The sequence below is a fragment of the Mugil cephalus genome, chromosome 2, assembly GCF_022458985.1.
Source record: "Mugil cephalus isolate CIBA_MC_2020 chromosome 2, CIBA_Mcephalus_1.1, whole genome shotgun sequence".
Taxonomy (NCBI): Eukaryota; Metazoa; Chordata; class Actinopteri; order Mugiliformes; family Mugilidae; genus Mugil; species Mugil cephalus.
The window spans coordinates 19144345-19160237 of record NC_061771.1 but is presented as its reverse complement, the minus strand read 5'-3'; the positions used below and the strand labels follow the sequence as shown (position 1 = coordinate 19160237).

Here is a 15893-nt window from a genome sequence, read left to right as displayed (position 1 = left end):
TCACTGCAACAAATGAATATAGACATGCACAGATTGCCGTCTACCAGTGCATCTGTTATAGTTATTATTATTAAAAAATATTTTTGGCATCATTTTGGATGTCGAAATTGGTGGTAATTAACCTTCAGAGACCCCGCGTCCTCATATGGGGACAAGTTTTAGGTTTTATAGCCGCTTATTCTTCTTCATTTAAACCCGTTGTCCTCATTTCGCATTAGTCTGCCATCTAGTGGTAGCAAAGGGTCAATACATTAGACGGTGTAAAAACATGATAGTGTACATTTCATCAGTTTCATTCAGACTTATGCTTATTAACGATTCTAGTTTGAAGTTTAACACATTTTATCAATAGCGACGAGCTACAATGTCGCTAATTAGAAAGTACTGTTTTGAGGACGCTGGGACAATTCTGTCATTGCACAGATGTGTTCAGATATTAAACAGTTTTATATTTTGTCACAGATTGGTGACTTTATTATAATATAAATAATGAAATCACCCCAGTGTCCCAGTGTTGTTTTGTTTATTTCAAAAACTACTACTTCCTGTTCAAAGATGATGCTTAGTTTTTATACGTCTTAGGTCCTAGAAATTACAAATGCAGACCAAATAAAAGCTCGGGTCTCAGGAGGTTATGTAAGGTTTGTCAAACATCAACAGCAGCTGTTGTATGACTTTTTCGTGTTATTTTATTTACTCCAAAAACACAAGATGGTTCAACATTATAAAAATATCACAGGTTAACTTAATAAGCTACTACGGCATGTTCTGCTGGTGTGAATGAATGGTTGTGTGATCGATGTCGTGCTTTAAGAAATCCATGTCAGCATTTTGGTTTCGCACTAAAGGGGTAGAGGCCACACTGCCACAAAACCAAAGTGGGGGCTCCTGCTGCGGTGCCAGGAAACCCTGGTATGTGTGTCTTTGTATAAACAGTATAGATCTAACAGCCACTTCAAAACAGGAGCTATCAAATGGCAGAGAGACTTAATTGTCTTTTTATTCAGTAGCACTAAACACGCAGCCCGGATTCTGGTCAAAGAAGAGGCAGTTTGGCTCCACCGTGAAGGAGTGTGTGTGACTGTGCATGTAGCATTGGCACAGGCCAATTACCGCTTCACTCTCCAAGGATACCAAACAGAGTGGCCACAAAAATGTTTGTCTGCTCACAACAAGGAGCATCTGTTTTTCTTCTTTTTTGTTCTTTCTCTGCTTCTATTCCTCGGTAATCCTTTCTGTCAGTCTCTAGTTTAGCATGTCTGCCTTTATACTTCTCTTTAAAAACAGATAACACAGTAAAGTGCTAATACATGGAAAGTTTTAGCAGAGATAACACAAGTGTCAGGGGGGGACCCTTGCAGCGCTGAAGCGAAGACCGTGTCTGATTTGATCTTTGTAACTAGCAGAATAAATGCGATGACAGAGAGAAACAGCCTCTAATAAGAAGTCAAAAGCTGTAGACGGCTGAAAATAATTCCTCTCTTGTGAACCTGATCACAAGAGAGGAACCCAACAGAAAAAGGTCACAAGTCATTCGCACACACTTAAGCATCCAAACGAAGAAGACTGATGCAAAGCAGTGCATTTAGCTACAGTGTATGTGATTATCCTCACCGTGCGGATGGCTATAGGGATGCCCGACTCGTCCACAGGGCCGATGCCTTCATAATGGGGGGCTTTAATGACAGACACCTTCTTTTCTTCTTCTGAGAAGCGGGCGATGGGCACAGTGCTGCTGATGCTGGTGTGGCCCGACACCACAGACTCTCTGGTGACGCATTCACTGCCTTCTACATACAGGAAGAAAGAGAAGAGACAGCAGTTTAGTCAGAAGTGTCCTCCACAATATAAAGCATGTATGCATAATGCACTCACTTGCCACTTTATTAGGTACACCTGTTCAATTGCTTGTTAACACAATGGCTAATCAGCCAGTCACAGGCTACAATTTTAATGCATTTAGTCATGTAAAGGAGATCAAGACAACTTGCTGAAGTTCAAACCAAGCATCAGAATGGGGAAGGAAGAGGATTTTAATGACTTTGAACGTGGTATGGTTGTTTGTGCCAGACAGGCTGGTCTGAGTATTTCAGAAACTGCTGATCTACTGGGATTTTAACTCACAACCATCTCTAGGGTTTACAGAGAATGGTCTAAAAAAGAGAAAATATCCAGTGAGCAGCAGTTGTGTGGATAACAATGCCTCGTTCAGAGGAGAATGGGCAGACTGGTTGGAGATGACAGAAAGGCAACAGTGACTCAAATAACTACTGGTTACAACCAAGGAATGCAGAATACCATCTCTGAACACACAACACGTCAAACCTTGGAGAAGATGGGCTACAGCAGCAGAAGACCACACTGGCCACTCCTGTCAGCTAAGGACAGGAAACTGAGACTACAGTTCACACAGGATCACCAAGACTGGACAATAGAGGATTGAAAAAACGTTGCCTGGTCTGATGAGTCTCGATTTTAGCTGCTACATTCAGATGTCAGGGTCAGAATTTGGCATAAACGACATGAAGGCATGGATCCATCCTGCCTTGTATCAATGGTTCAGGCTGGTGGTGGTGGTGTGATGGCGTGGGGGATATTTTCTTGCCACACTTTGGGCCCTTAGTACAAACTGAGCATGGTTTAAATGCCACAGCCTACCTGAGTATTGTTGCCGACCATGTCCATCCCTTTATGACCACAGTGGACCATCTTCTGACGGCTACTTCCAGCAGGATAATGCTCCATGTCACAAAGCTCATATCATCTCAAACTGGTTTCTGGAACATGACAATGACTTCACTGTACTCCAATGGCCTCCACAGTCACCACATCTCAATCCAATAGCACCTTTGGGATGTGGTGGAACGGGAGATTCTCATCATAGATGTGCAGCCGACAAATCTGCACCAACTACGTGATGCTGTCATGTCAATATGGACCAAAATCTCTGAGGAATGTTTCCAACACCTTGTTGAAAGTATGACATGAAGAATTAAGACAGTTCTGAAGGTAAAAGGGGGTCCAACCATTTACTAGCAAGGTGTACCTAATAAAGTGGCCGGTGAGTGTACATCACATTTTGCTAACCTTACTTGCTGTAACATGCTAAGTCTAAACACATCTATACTTAAGGCTCGGACTCATAGAATGATAAAATAAGGTTTGACAAAAATAAATGTAACACCGACGCTATGCAACATCAACTTCAGAGTACAGTGTATAAATGTGATAAAGCACCTGATAATTTGTTGTTCTAACATTTAGATCATGGTCCAACTGAAAAATACAACCCGCCTGGTGTTTTATCTTTTTCTAATCACACCTCTGAATACTTTTACTGAGGAGCCACAGTCACCATAGAAGTGCTATGGTGAAGCAAGGCATCCTTGGCTCAAACAAAAGAAGAGTGACTCACCTGAACTCCTGCTCTGTCTCTGAAGCCCAGTGTGGAGCGAGGCAGGGGGCGGAGGATAGGACGGGGGAGACATGGGCCTTTGTGGATGGCTAGCACTTCCATTCATGGCGTGAGAGAGGACCTGGCCCTACGAGTGGCCCAAAAGCCAGAAACAGGGGCGGTGAGACACTACTGATCACAATCTTATCGATCTAAAACATCAGGTCATAAATTAAAACATAAAACCAAATAATATCCAACAACATAACAATTAGTTTGATAACTCCAACACATTTCTTTGTACTGCTGTAAGCGTTTAAAGCCACGTCTGACATGGAAATGGATGGACATGTAAACATGTATTGGATCTCAGTGCCGAATCTGACTCGACTGTACAACAGAAGCCCAGTTAGTCTTAGAGAAAAGGGGAAATTACTGAATCACTTCACCTCAAAACAGACAGAAAAGATTAAGACGCAGACAGCTCTTTCACATTCACAAACATCTCTTTTGAAATTAGTTGACACAAACAAGACAGTGGACATGATTTATTTACAATGGGAGGCTCTTCTGCAAAATGCTCTCCCATTCGACATGACATGGGGAAGAAGTGATTTCATTTGGCAAAATTAAAATACAATGATTTCATTCTTTAAGGCTTGCATGTTCACACCAAAGATTCATGGTGAGACCAAACTAGGAAAAAAAACAAACAAAGAAACATGAAAATGATCACTTAATATTTAAGCAGCACACGTTCTATTCTGTTACGTGGAGTGGATTTATGTTGCTGCTGTTACTGTGATGACCAAACTCTAAACTAATGGCCATAGTACTGTAGGTTGACATATGTCACGGATCATATTCTGTGGGGTTTCAGGTGTCTGGTATGGATTGCCCTTTGGGTATTTCTCACTTAATCAAATCCCAACCCCTTCACCAGTCTTTTAGAACCGAAGAAGCTACTAGATGAATAGAGAAACGTCTCCAAGAAACTCTACAAGTCCAGTTGTCTTTTTCCAACGTTTTTGACTTGGTTGACTGAGAACCTTCACAGACATGTTCTCACTTAATTTGCACATGGATGCAAGTCACAAGGCTCGGAGTTAATAGTGACAATACAAGTTAATTGCTTTGGCAAATGTCATATGAAATGATGCAGCCCTAACAAACTGACAATCCACTTTCAATCTCAGTCTTGCATAACCGGAACACAAAAGACACATGCAAATGTATGCCATAACAAAGAGAGATTATGCGTCAAGATTAATTACTATTTCCAGAGTAATAAAATGAGCTGATTGGTAACAGTAATACTGACACAGAAAGGTCACATTGTTAAATTAAATAATAATAATAATAAATATATATATGTATGTATAAAAAAAAAAAACATGCCCCATGTTCCTCCAGAATTTAAGATGCTAATGACTTGTATCTAAAGGCTTCCAGTGGTCTATTTCACCCTGCTGCAACTTGCCTGGAAAAACAACAGTGACACATCATGAATTTTTGATATGAACTGGCCTTAAGAGACAGCGTAATTGCACAGAATTGCAAGAAAAAGGGCAAAACAAAGAGAAACGCAGACGAGAACACAAAGACAGAGTCATAATGAGTAAAGACAAATTAACATAACAAGGGAACAGAGTGGTTTTAATGCTGGTATCTGACAGGTAGGGGCACAGTTGATGGTTAGTGAAAAGGAAAAATTGGTAGTAATCACACGCTTTGTGAACCGTTCGGTTCAGCCATCCAAATGAGTGGGGGGAGGGGGGGGGAACCATTTGTTGTTGGTAATGATGTGTGTTACAGAGGTGACTTGTTTGGATAATTACGTTAGTGACAGTGGCTGCTGCAGCAGTGGAGGCCACAGAGGTTGTTAGCGCGTCGTCGGGGCCGGCGGCGGACGTGTAGGCGGAGACGTGGCTGAGGGTGGGCGACGGCGTGGGCGAAGCGCCGAGGGAGTCCAGGCCACAGATCTGCAGCTCGTCCAGCAGACCCGCCGTGGACGATGAGTAGTGGCTGAGAGCCGACACCGTCACGGGCGAAGCCGAGGGCGACGCGTAGCCACCGAGGCTCGCGCCGCCGACCGCGGTGAGGCTCGTCCCACCGGCCGCGCCCGCCGTGCTGCAAGCTCCGCTGGGAACGTACGGGGCGGGCGACAGGGCCTTGGGCATGAGGCCTGACAGGTAGTCGAGCGATTCTGAGCTGTGGCAGCGATAGGGGGGGTGCCGTGCCAGGGGGTCAGGGGACGGAGACCCCTGGTGTCGGAGTGAGAGGGAGTCGATATGAAAAGGAGGAAAGGAGGAGAGTGCTTAGTGATATCACTTATTAGCCGCGTTGTCAAAAGGGATGTGTGGAAGTAACATGTGAGCGCGACAGAAGGCGAAATGCTGCAGAAGGGCTCATGAGGCTGCAGCATCGTCTTCTGAAACGCGATTAATTCTGTGAATCGAAGAGGCTCTGTTAGTTCAAACCCTGCGAAAGGCAGCAAATTACACAGACAGACTGAGGCATACGTTACGTTAAACACTTGGTTATCACATGTACAGTACAGGTTCACACAAATGTAGGATCACGGTTTGTTTGGTTGGACATAAAAACCGAAAGATAACACAAATAAGTAGCATGTGTCGAGTCTTCAGATTGTCAAACTCATCGCACCTGGAAAACATTTCGTCAGTTTTGTTCTCTGAATGTGGAACGTCCTGGCTACTTTACTCCGGCTACCTCGCTCTATGTGATGCAGCTGGTGTGTAACCATTTGATGTATTTTTCCTCTCTTGTTACAGTATGTGGTCAGTTATGTACCAACAGTTCTGCAGGCGACGGTCTCGGAGGAATTGCAGGGGGAGGCTTTGTCATCGCCACCGGGGATGAATCTGCAGTCGCGGTTTGATTTGGTTCTTGATCTGGGACCTTGAGCTCCTCTCTGGGATTTGAAGTCACTGACGCTGAATTTTCCTGACCCAAGTGGACGGAAAGCGAAGCTGTCTGTGTCGGGAGGTGAGAAGGGATGGGAGGCCTTTGTGGAGGAGGAGAAGTGGGTGGAAGTGAACCTTTGGCCTGGGTCTTGGGCTGAGGGTCGGCGTGAGTGTGGAGGTGATCAGGGGGGTCGGGGATCGTGACGGGGGTTAGTTTGAGGGAAGACACCTTACGCTCCTGTGTAGTAGCGCTTGCGGATGCACTCAGGCTGCTCGTATCATTGGAGGCAGTGGACTGATTTACCTGCTGGACTGGTTTTGCACCGGTCTCTGAGAAGGAGTAAGAAGATGTGCTTCTAATAGTGTAGGACTCTTTCAAAACTGCTTTCTCATTTTTAGTGAATGTTAGCGTTCCAGGGCTCAAATCATTAGGCAGGGAAATGAGGGAGCTGTATTCTGGTGGATTAGTGCCAGTGGGTGAGAACTGAAAACTCTCTCTCCTGGGGGGTGGCAACGGCACGGTATTAATATCCTGATTAGCCATTTAGGAAGCGACAGCCAATGTAAGTTCAAAGAACAACAACAAAAACAAGAAAATTCATCAGCTTGATATCATTTAGTTTCTTTCAAATATACCACAACCTAATTATGTTTGTGGCGCCACTAATAACAATCTCGTCCCACAGAAGCTTTTACAAGCCAACACACCGAGATGCTTCCTTTAATTAAAGCTAAAACAGCCCTATAAATTCTAAGTGTCGGCCTCTGTCCATCTGTAATGTGTGTGACATTTACCTGTGTGGGTGACTTTTTGTCCTGCAGGTTGGGTCTGACACTACGGAAGCCTTTGGCAGCAAGAGATGAGCTGCTGGCATCTCCATTTTTAAGGCCGTCTGTTGCACTACGCGACCGCCAAGAATCTGGAGACACATTTTGTCATTGACATCAGGCGCTGTCTGTTTAATTAAACGGATACGCCACCTCTATGTGAAAAAAAACAGTCACACCGGTGTGTTGACGGAAGTTGTTCAGGTGCTGCTTTCCTTTGCCAGTGTTTTGCCAGAATATAGTCTCTTGTCTATATCTGCCCTAGGAAATCCCTTTGTCTTAATTGCATTGACATTTGGGCTCGATGTGAATGTTGGCCCAGGCATTGTCTGGATTAGGACAATGTCTGGACCGATTTAAAATCGTTTTTTCTCAATATCCAACTCTGGGCAATACGGTGAGTGACTAAATTTCACTAGGGGGTGGCGTATCCCTTTAAGTCCTATAATTTTCTACTTTAGTGAGGTGAAATATTAAGATTCAACATTAGAAGTCGCCACATGGAACAGAGACTTACCCAAGTCTGATGAGTGAGAATCACTCCCTGAGGATCAGAGAAGACAAAAGCAATAATGAGAACCACGACTCAATGCGTCATCATTCATCCCTGAACAAATTTCAATAAAATGCTTGTGAGAATGTTTAGTGACAAACGCCCTGTTCAGATATGAGATTAACATATGTGTTACAATCACAGGTATGAAAACATCCCAGATGCACTGAGGACAGTGTGGGCGGCTTGTGAACACGTTCTGGCCACATCGACAACAGGCTGCCTACTCAACTTAGTCCTCCTGCACCAATGTGTTTTAATTCAGCCATTCACAGAAAAAAACTGTAATTATTATGAATGAACGCCAGAAAAAAACAAAAAGCACCGTAAATGTTGATAAGGTTGTAAAAATGTGGTGGACAGGAATCCACAGCAGCTGTTTGCACAACATTCTTCTGCACAGAACTGAGATCACACATGGTCACTCAAGACTCATGTGAAGACTAGTTTTAATGCTAGATGTGAAGGAACAACGAAAAAAATGATCTATTATGTTCCCATTACCCCTAGAAATGTGCAAAACCTAAATATTTCAATAAAAAAATAGAATTATGGGTTATCACGAGGCGAGACTTTACGAGAGTTCATTTGCAAAACACCTTTCAATGGAAACACGTACAAAGCAAATTTCAGTAATATCGCTTTTATTTTGCAAAAAACTGTAACGGAAACGCAGCTAAAAATGGAGTAAGCAGGGAGGCAAATAGGGGAAGAGGACATAGCACAGGACAAAGAAAAATGTTTAAGGACCTGATTTAATACTGTACTCAATATCTAAATATTTGTTCATTTTCAAATTACTGTGAACACTGTTTTTTTTATAATCAAAATCCTTTGGGACAGATATTTACAACATAACACATATTAAGAGGTACTTAGGCTTAGGACTGTGGATATGAAAATTAAATTTAGATGCAAATTATATGCAGACTCTCAATAAACTGAAATTGAAAAGAGGTTGGCTTCTACAGCAGAGTGGGTGATCATACGTATACATCAGCCATGAGCCACTTCAGGAAATGTGGAAAAGTCCTTGTGGTCTCCCGTTAATTGAAACTATTCAGACAGATTGTACACGTGCAGCGCATGCCAGATAAGAAAGATATCAATGTCTAGGATGTTGACACGATCTACAAGGAAGAGCACATCAAGAACTGAAAGACTTATTTTCAATTCAAAAATCAGCTATTTACAGTATGATGTTAACCCAGACGTCCCCAACATTCACACATCTACTGTGACTGTGACTGAATAATATCAGACCAATAAATCAGGAAGAATTAAGCAGAACAAGATCATTTTAGTCAAAACACACCCAAGGATATTTCCACACGTCTCTCCAACAGCTCAAGGGATATGGAAATATAAAACCTTTTCCAAGAGGAAGACTGAAGTATGTATACAGAGAGCGAGTTGGCATGGAGCAGTGGGAAATTAGGACATTTGCAGTAGTGCTCAAAAAGGAAAGGAATATTCTTCAACAACCAGAATGTGCATCGCTACTTTTAGGAAGCAAAACAAGCTCAGAAAGAAGAGACTAAACAATGAATGATCGGAAAAATAGCATCCCATAGTATAAACAAACCGAGGCAGTCGCAGCTTTTGTGAAATTATTTCAAATATGCTGAAGCCACATCAGGTCGATGAAGCCCAAAGAGGATTTTCAACAGCAACAAGCCACTTTTTTAAAGACTTACCTCCTGCTTTGCACTAATACTTTAACCCGGTCGATACCAGGAGAGGCCAGTATTTGTGTTAATTTGTGTGTTTGCGAGTGTTAGTACCTGTGGCTAGATTTGGTGAGCTCTGGACCCTCTTCATGGGAGAGAGTATGAGTGACAAGGCCACACTTTTGCGAGCACATCCTCCGCTATCTGAGAAATCACGGCCAGGCAGGCGATCATAGAAGCAGAAGCACACACACATGCACATGCATTTTCACAACGGCATAACACTGGACACGCACACACGCGCGACCGCTCCCAGCCAGGAGAATAACGCAAAGGAGTAGAGGCCAAGCGCATGCACGTTCATTTCATTTTCACTGCAGATTATCATGTGATGCCGCAAAGAAAACAAGCACAAGATTTATAGAAAAAAATGAATAATAATATATATATGTAGAGCATAATGGCAAAATTAAAAAAATAATAATAAACTGAAGATTTGGCATTTTGTAATTTATTAGCTTATACTAACCTAAATATCTGTGGCATGAAATTAACTCAGAAATCTGTTCCTTAAATTGAGTTCTTTGTAATCAGGTTACAAACATTCAATCAAACACTCACAAGTGTAATGTGACTTCTGTGATAACTGAAATGAATAGTGTTAATAGTCGAGTCAAAGGTCAGTAAGTTTCACACGTTTCAGTTCTGCTAAATGATTAGAAAAATAATATTTAACTGAACTATAACAAAACCTTTTCTATCTGAATGCTTCCTCCCATATTTGTCCCATTGTTCTCAACAACAAACCTGGTCAGAAAAACTCTTAAGACCTGAGAAAAACTGCATTTTCTAGCATTTCTGTAGTATTTTATAATAGATGATATTTTTTTTTTACTTTACAGCTCTTTTCTTTATATCAGATCCCCTTCAACACATGAAAAATCTATTTTTATTCTGTCTTTTGTCTTGTAAATAAAGGCGAATGGTCAAAACAACTCAAGCTGCCACTGGCAGACACACAGGATCATCGGAGGTGGAAACACTCATTGATGGATTACTCATCGCTGGTTTTCGGTTCAGCTCTGCCAAGTCTACAGAAAGGACTTAGTAAATGTACTGACAGACAAATACATGACTGTGATTAAAGGGAACGGGTTTTGCTCTACGTGATGCTTTCGGTCACAGTGCCCCAGGTCCAAAATTGACAAACATCAAAGTGGTGGAACAGGGTTGCAGGGCTTTAGCAGAGGAAAAGTAGTTGTTTAAAATAGCAATGTGGGCTAAAATGTGGAAACATATTGACCTCTTGCATCAGATCTCTAAACCTCAACAAGAGTTTTTATAAACGAGCAAAAGGAAGAAGCCAATTAATCTTCAGACAATAAAATGGACATGGAATGGATGGATGGATGGATGGACAACCCCCTCCCCTATCAGTCTCATATGTAGTTTGCATGTGTGTTTGTGTACCTGTATTCATACTGAAGAGCACTTCTTACAGATCCACTGCAGGGGGATACACTTTCCTGCAAAACAAAAACAAAGGCATTTCAATAAAGAGTCACAGTTTTGCAACTTCAGTGTCCTGTAAAAGCTTTTCAGAAAACTTCACGAGAGTGATGCTATAATGAATGAGGTTACAAACAATCACGTGACAATTTCACGTCATATTTATACGTTAAACCAGAAGATCTCACAAACACGTTACACTCATGTGAAACATTTTCCGCAGGAGAAAGAGAAAGAGCCACATTTCCCAAAAAGTTGATGGATGCTCTTAAAGTCATTACTTCGTCCAGAATCAGAAACGCTCTGGATGAAAAACTCACAAAAACTCCACAAAAACACTGTGTGTGCTTCTTGTGTCCACTTACGCCGCACTGTAAAACGGTGCAGCGGTGCACGCTCTGTGCAGAAACCACACCGCAATAACCACAAGCACATGATGGCGATTAGCGATTACTGTGGTGGCTAATTTAGGTTTGTAAGGTTTCGCTCTTATCAGTTACAGATGGCTGCGTGGAAGATGAGACAGTACAAACAAGGCATAGTATCAGCCCATATGCACAAATATCAATGACTTGTATCTATAGAGGACAGTAAAATAATGCTGTGAATACTTAATCTGCATTATTTGATATTAGGTCCCAGCAGATTCCATGTACGTGAGGGTTTAAAGCTCAGATTCGGTGCTCGGAGGATGAGCTCCGTCCATTCAAAGATTTACGGGCTGAGGTGTAATGACTTCCTGACCATAGCGAGTGTAAAACATCTGATCAAAAGCACGTCAGGATTTTTGAGCAAAACAGGATTAGTCTGGATTCAAACCTCTGACTCATTGAATTATTAGTGACAAGTGAAGTGAAAGGGCAGCTCAGTATAATTACCAGGAGGAGGAGGAGTAGACCTGCTATGGTGAGCTATTGTACCAATGACTGTGATTTGGTCACTAAGCTATGCGGTGCACATTACAATGAAATGTCATTACACTGACTCAGAAGATCAACTATAAACAGATGGAAAAACACAGCAGAGGAAAAAGAAAAAGGGCTGCAGTGTTTGAACTCTTTACTCTGTCTGAACTGATCTAAAATGCTCCATTTTTGCAACAGTTCGTCTTCGTCCTTCAGCGGATGAAGTGGTTTGTCATCAGGGGGCGATGACAACACGTTTCATATTTCAATTATCATCAATTGCGTTTTGATGAATTATTTCACGCTGCATTGTCGGCTGTAGCTCATTCAGTCTTTTGCTGGTTGTTTGGATGGACGGGTCTTGAGAAAGCTGGAACCACAGTCCCCCCGTCATCAGGCATGTTTCGGATGTTATCTTTCACTTCGGTTTGAGCACAGCCCTAAACATAAAAGTAAAAACTCTAATACACATTTTGTGTCTCATGTTTAACTAGACGTTTAAGGCAAATCCTGAACATCAATTAGTCCAATTTAGTTCTCATTACAGCCACAACAAGAACAGAATAGAATAGAATAGAATAGAATAGAATAGAATAGAATAGAATAGAATAGAATAGAATAGAATGGGGGAAATTCAAGTGTCCGGTAGCTTGTCCACAAACATACACAGATCAACATAACACACAGACAAAATCACCAGAATCTAAAGTGCAAGAAAACATGTAGATATGTGTGGAAGTATATATGTGTGTGTGTGTGGGCTGTACTAGTATGTTAATATGAATTACTGTGTGAAAAACTATGTACAATTAAACAATTTACAATTTACAAATTAGTATTAAAGCATTAAGCAGTGACGTGGGGACATGACTAACACAGCCTTAAAACAAAAAAAGATACTGATATGAAGTTGAAGGAACGTGTTGCACAGAAGCTCTTGAGCAGTTTCTTTAGATAAAGTTCAGAGGTTGTAATAAAAATTTTTAATTTGTGATAAAAATCCTTATGAGTGATTTTAATATCATATTCATCCAACCCAGAGAGTTGTTTTTATGTGTAACTGGGCACGACTTTCACGACTAAATCAATCCCAATGTTTTTTTTTGTTTGTTTGTTTTTTTTAAATCCGTTTCTATATTTAGGAACACGTAAATACACATTGTTTACATACCAGCGACGGTCTCCAGTCTTTTCTAAACATAAAAGACCGTGTAATGACGGGAGCATAAACCCACGTTAGCTGTTTGGGTCTAAACCTAATCCTTGTTTAACCGTCTTTAACAAACCGATAACAAATGACATGTACAACCCAAACATCTGCTGCTGCAGCGTAGGTGACGGCTTTGGGGCTCATCGCATATTGACAAGTAAAGTCCTGATAATTGTGGCTGTAATTTACTGGTGCTTATTTTTGAAAAGGCACGCAGCTATATTCTGACATGGATGTGCAAGCTGCCTCAGTAGTTGGACGCAGCGATGAGAGGAAATAGATGGACGGCATCACACGGACACATGCTGGACCACGCTGACAACTCCACAGGCTTTATTCAGATGAGAAGACGTTTGACATATGGACGGGAGAGCGAGGCATTTCTGAAATTCTTTGGGACTAATTAAGTCGTGAGAAAGAATATAAGGCAGTTCTCCATTTATAGACAACACTTCATTAGGTAAAAAGCTACAGCTCAAGGCTTCTCAGCAGGATTAAAATTAGACCTAGAAAAATAAAGTCACCGTTAGTTTAATGCAGATACATCCAATATTAAGTTATTCAAATAACACACAGGTACAAATATTATTATTTTTTTATTTCAAACCTGTGCAGTAATAATGTGGCCCTCACATAGTGAAGAGTCCACTTATCACTCTGTAATCTATTTCTGTGTTCAATCAGGTTGTAATTACCATAAAATCATCTTTTCCTACAGGAGGAAAAAAACTTGACTTATTTCACATAGTATTTCACAATAAAACAAAGTTATTTTATTTGTATCTGTTGGTAAAAAAAAAAATGAAATGAAAATAAATTTAACTGAAGGCCTGGTCTTAATTTAACCAGATATCACATTGCAGAAATTTAACAGTCATTCGTTATTTTGTCAAAGTTATAATAAGAACAGCACTAAAGTATTAATGACTCTGGTCGTCTATGTTATTATCTGTCAGATAACACACAAGCACGAAATCAGCCTGCAAGGATTTTTTAATAGATTTTTGTTGTTGTACTAACTAATATGTAAACATTAATTTACAATGTTGTCCATAAATTTATTTTTTGCTGCCACAGGAGGGTTTACAAACAAATATAAAAGCGAGTGAGGAAGAAATACTGTCCGTGGTGGGAATGCATGAAGCCAGCCCTCAGAGGATACGTTCTGTCCCTCAAGACCTAATCCTCACCCTAACACACTACTCATAAATCTGCATCTGAGAAACACGCGCGCACACACACACACACACACTCACAGGGGTAAATCATGGGTCTGGCGTCGCATGCTGTCGGCAGCCAAATGATGGTCAGATTATAAACAGCATCATGTTTCTTGAGGACAGATCAGCGGCGACACAGCAGCTGTGGCCGTGGTGTAATGTTATGGCTGGTCACTGGGAGAAAACGCTCCGGGCTCCACACCTCTGAATAGCTCTGCCTACTCGTCCGCATAGACCTTTTTAAGCTTTTAAATGCAAACAGTGCGGCGCTCTCTAAAGCCGCTGATGGATCAGTAGTAGCGCAACCGTTTTAGCACGCGTGCCCCTGCATGTGATAAACGTCCACAGGCGCCTTTCTCCGACAAGTTGTTTTTGATTCTTGATCGAGTTTTGCAGGCCAAAGGCTTTGGTATGTAAAGTTTCTTTCGAGTCATTTTATTTTCTTACTTTGCCGTGGTTTATCCACCAACTGTAATTTAGGCATTGGTGGGCCACTCTGGAGACTGGTGTGTATATAATTACTGAGCATAATAGCTGTGGGACTCCAAATAGAGGCTATAAGCCGCAGAAGTGTCCAACAGAAAGCAACATCACGTTTCATTAGACGTTTGAATGACCCGATAGGACACACTAGGTTTGTATTAGTAGACTTATAGTGTTTGAGCACTGAATACATAAGACACTGTAGCAGGGCCAATATATAGTGTTTTGTTTTTTTTTGTATGGCATGAAAAATGCCTGAACCCCAATCAGCCAGTTCTCTGTATCTCTGACATAGTGACAAAGTTTTTCCAGTTCACAACTAGTTAGAGTTCTGTCATGCACAGCTGATGAAGACAAAGAAATAGCACCAAATAAATGGTTTTTTACCAATATGAAAACGCTTCATATATAATATAATATCTTCAACGTGGAGCAGGCACGGTGCAGCGTGAAAATTGTAAAAAAAAGTGAATTAAAACTGAACATAGCTGCACACAAAAAAAAAAAAACCTGTGGCAGTGGAACGTGAGAAATGTGCGCCTCTAAGAGAATCTGACCCGAGCTCCCCACCAAGCCCCCAAACAACAAGCAAAAAGCAGCACATTTAGCTGCCTCATTCTCCAGCGTCAACACTGGCAAAAGTAAATAAACAAGATTTAATTTTTTGTAATGCACCGTACTGTCTGTGGTAAGAGGCTTGTTCTGCTCGTCTGTGTTAAAGACGACTGATCTGAGTTCCTTCTCAGAAACCGTCCTCTGAATGATGCGTCTTCCCTCGATGACGTGGTCCTTTTAAAAAAACGGAATATTTTTAATGCTCCTGGCTCTGACAAACCTCTTGTTGACAGAATATAACTTCTGAAGACCACAGATAAGTCACAGCGAGCCAATAGGAATTTCCATGTGTAATTTGTGTCTGCGTGCTGTTTTAATTACCTCGTAAAATTAGTGCAGAGACAGCACAACAAAGCGGGACCACCAGAGACTGGGGATGGCGTGAACAGCTATCTTTGCAAGTACAAACAAAAAGGGTTCATTTAGTAAGGATGTTGGGGGGGGAAAAAGAAACACTATGAAGAAAAACACAAACCAGCATTTGACTTTCAAGTGTAAGGAAATCTTAACAGGGCGCCAGCCAGAACGCCATTAGTCACTGGCAGCCTGCGTTGGCAAAGACAAAACAAGCGTCGAGAA

General features: G+C 41.5%; 1 protein-coding gene across 13 annotated transcripts in view; it reads right to left on the bottom strand.

Annotated features, from left to right (window-relative positions):
• sorbs2a (sorbin and SH3 domain containing 2a) overlaps window positions 1–15893 on the bottom strand; it is a 62873-nt gene that overhangs the window by 22747 nt on the left and 24233 nt on the right. For 10 of the 13 annotated variants that reach the window (XM_047577927.1, XM_047577931.1, XM_047577926.1 and 7 more), the window contains 7 exons: window positions 10843–10898; window positions 9487–9576; window positions 7667–7693; window positions 7117–7241; window positions 6209–6853; window positions 3416–3542; window positions 1615–1790 (listed from right to left, as the gene is read on the bottom strand). In XM_047577927.1, coding sequence (XP_047433883.1) covers window positions 1615–1790; window positions 3416–3542; window positions 6209–6853; window positions 7117–7241; window positions 7667–7693; window positions 9487–9576; window positions 10843–10852 — 1200 coding nt within the window. In that variant the 5' untranslated portion in view covers window positions 10853–10898. Of the gene's footprint in view, window positions 1–1614; window positions 1791–3415; window positions 3543–5232; window positions 5659–6208; window positions 6854–7116; window positions 7242–7666; window positions 7694–9486; window positions 9577–10842; window positions 10899–15893 lie in introns of all 13 variants that reach the window. The other 3 variants (XM_047577936.1, XM_047577937.1, XM_047577933.1) reach the window with 3 other exon arrangements.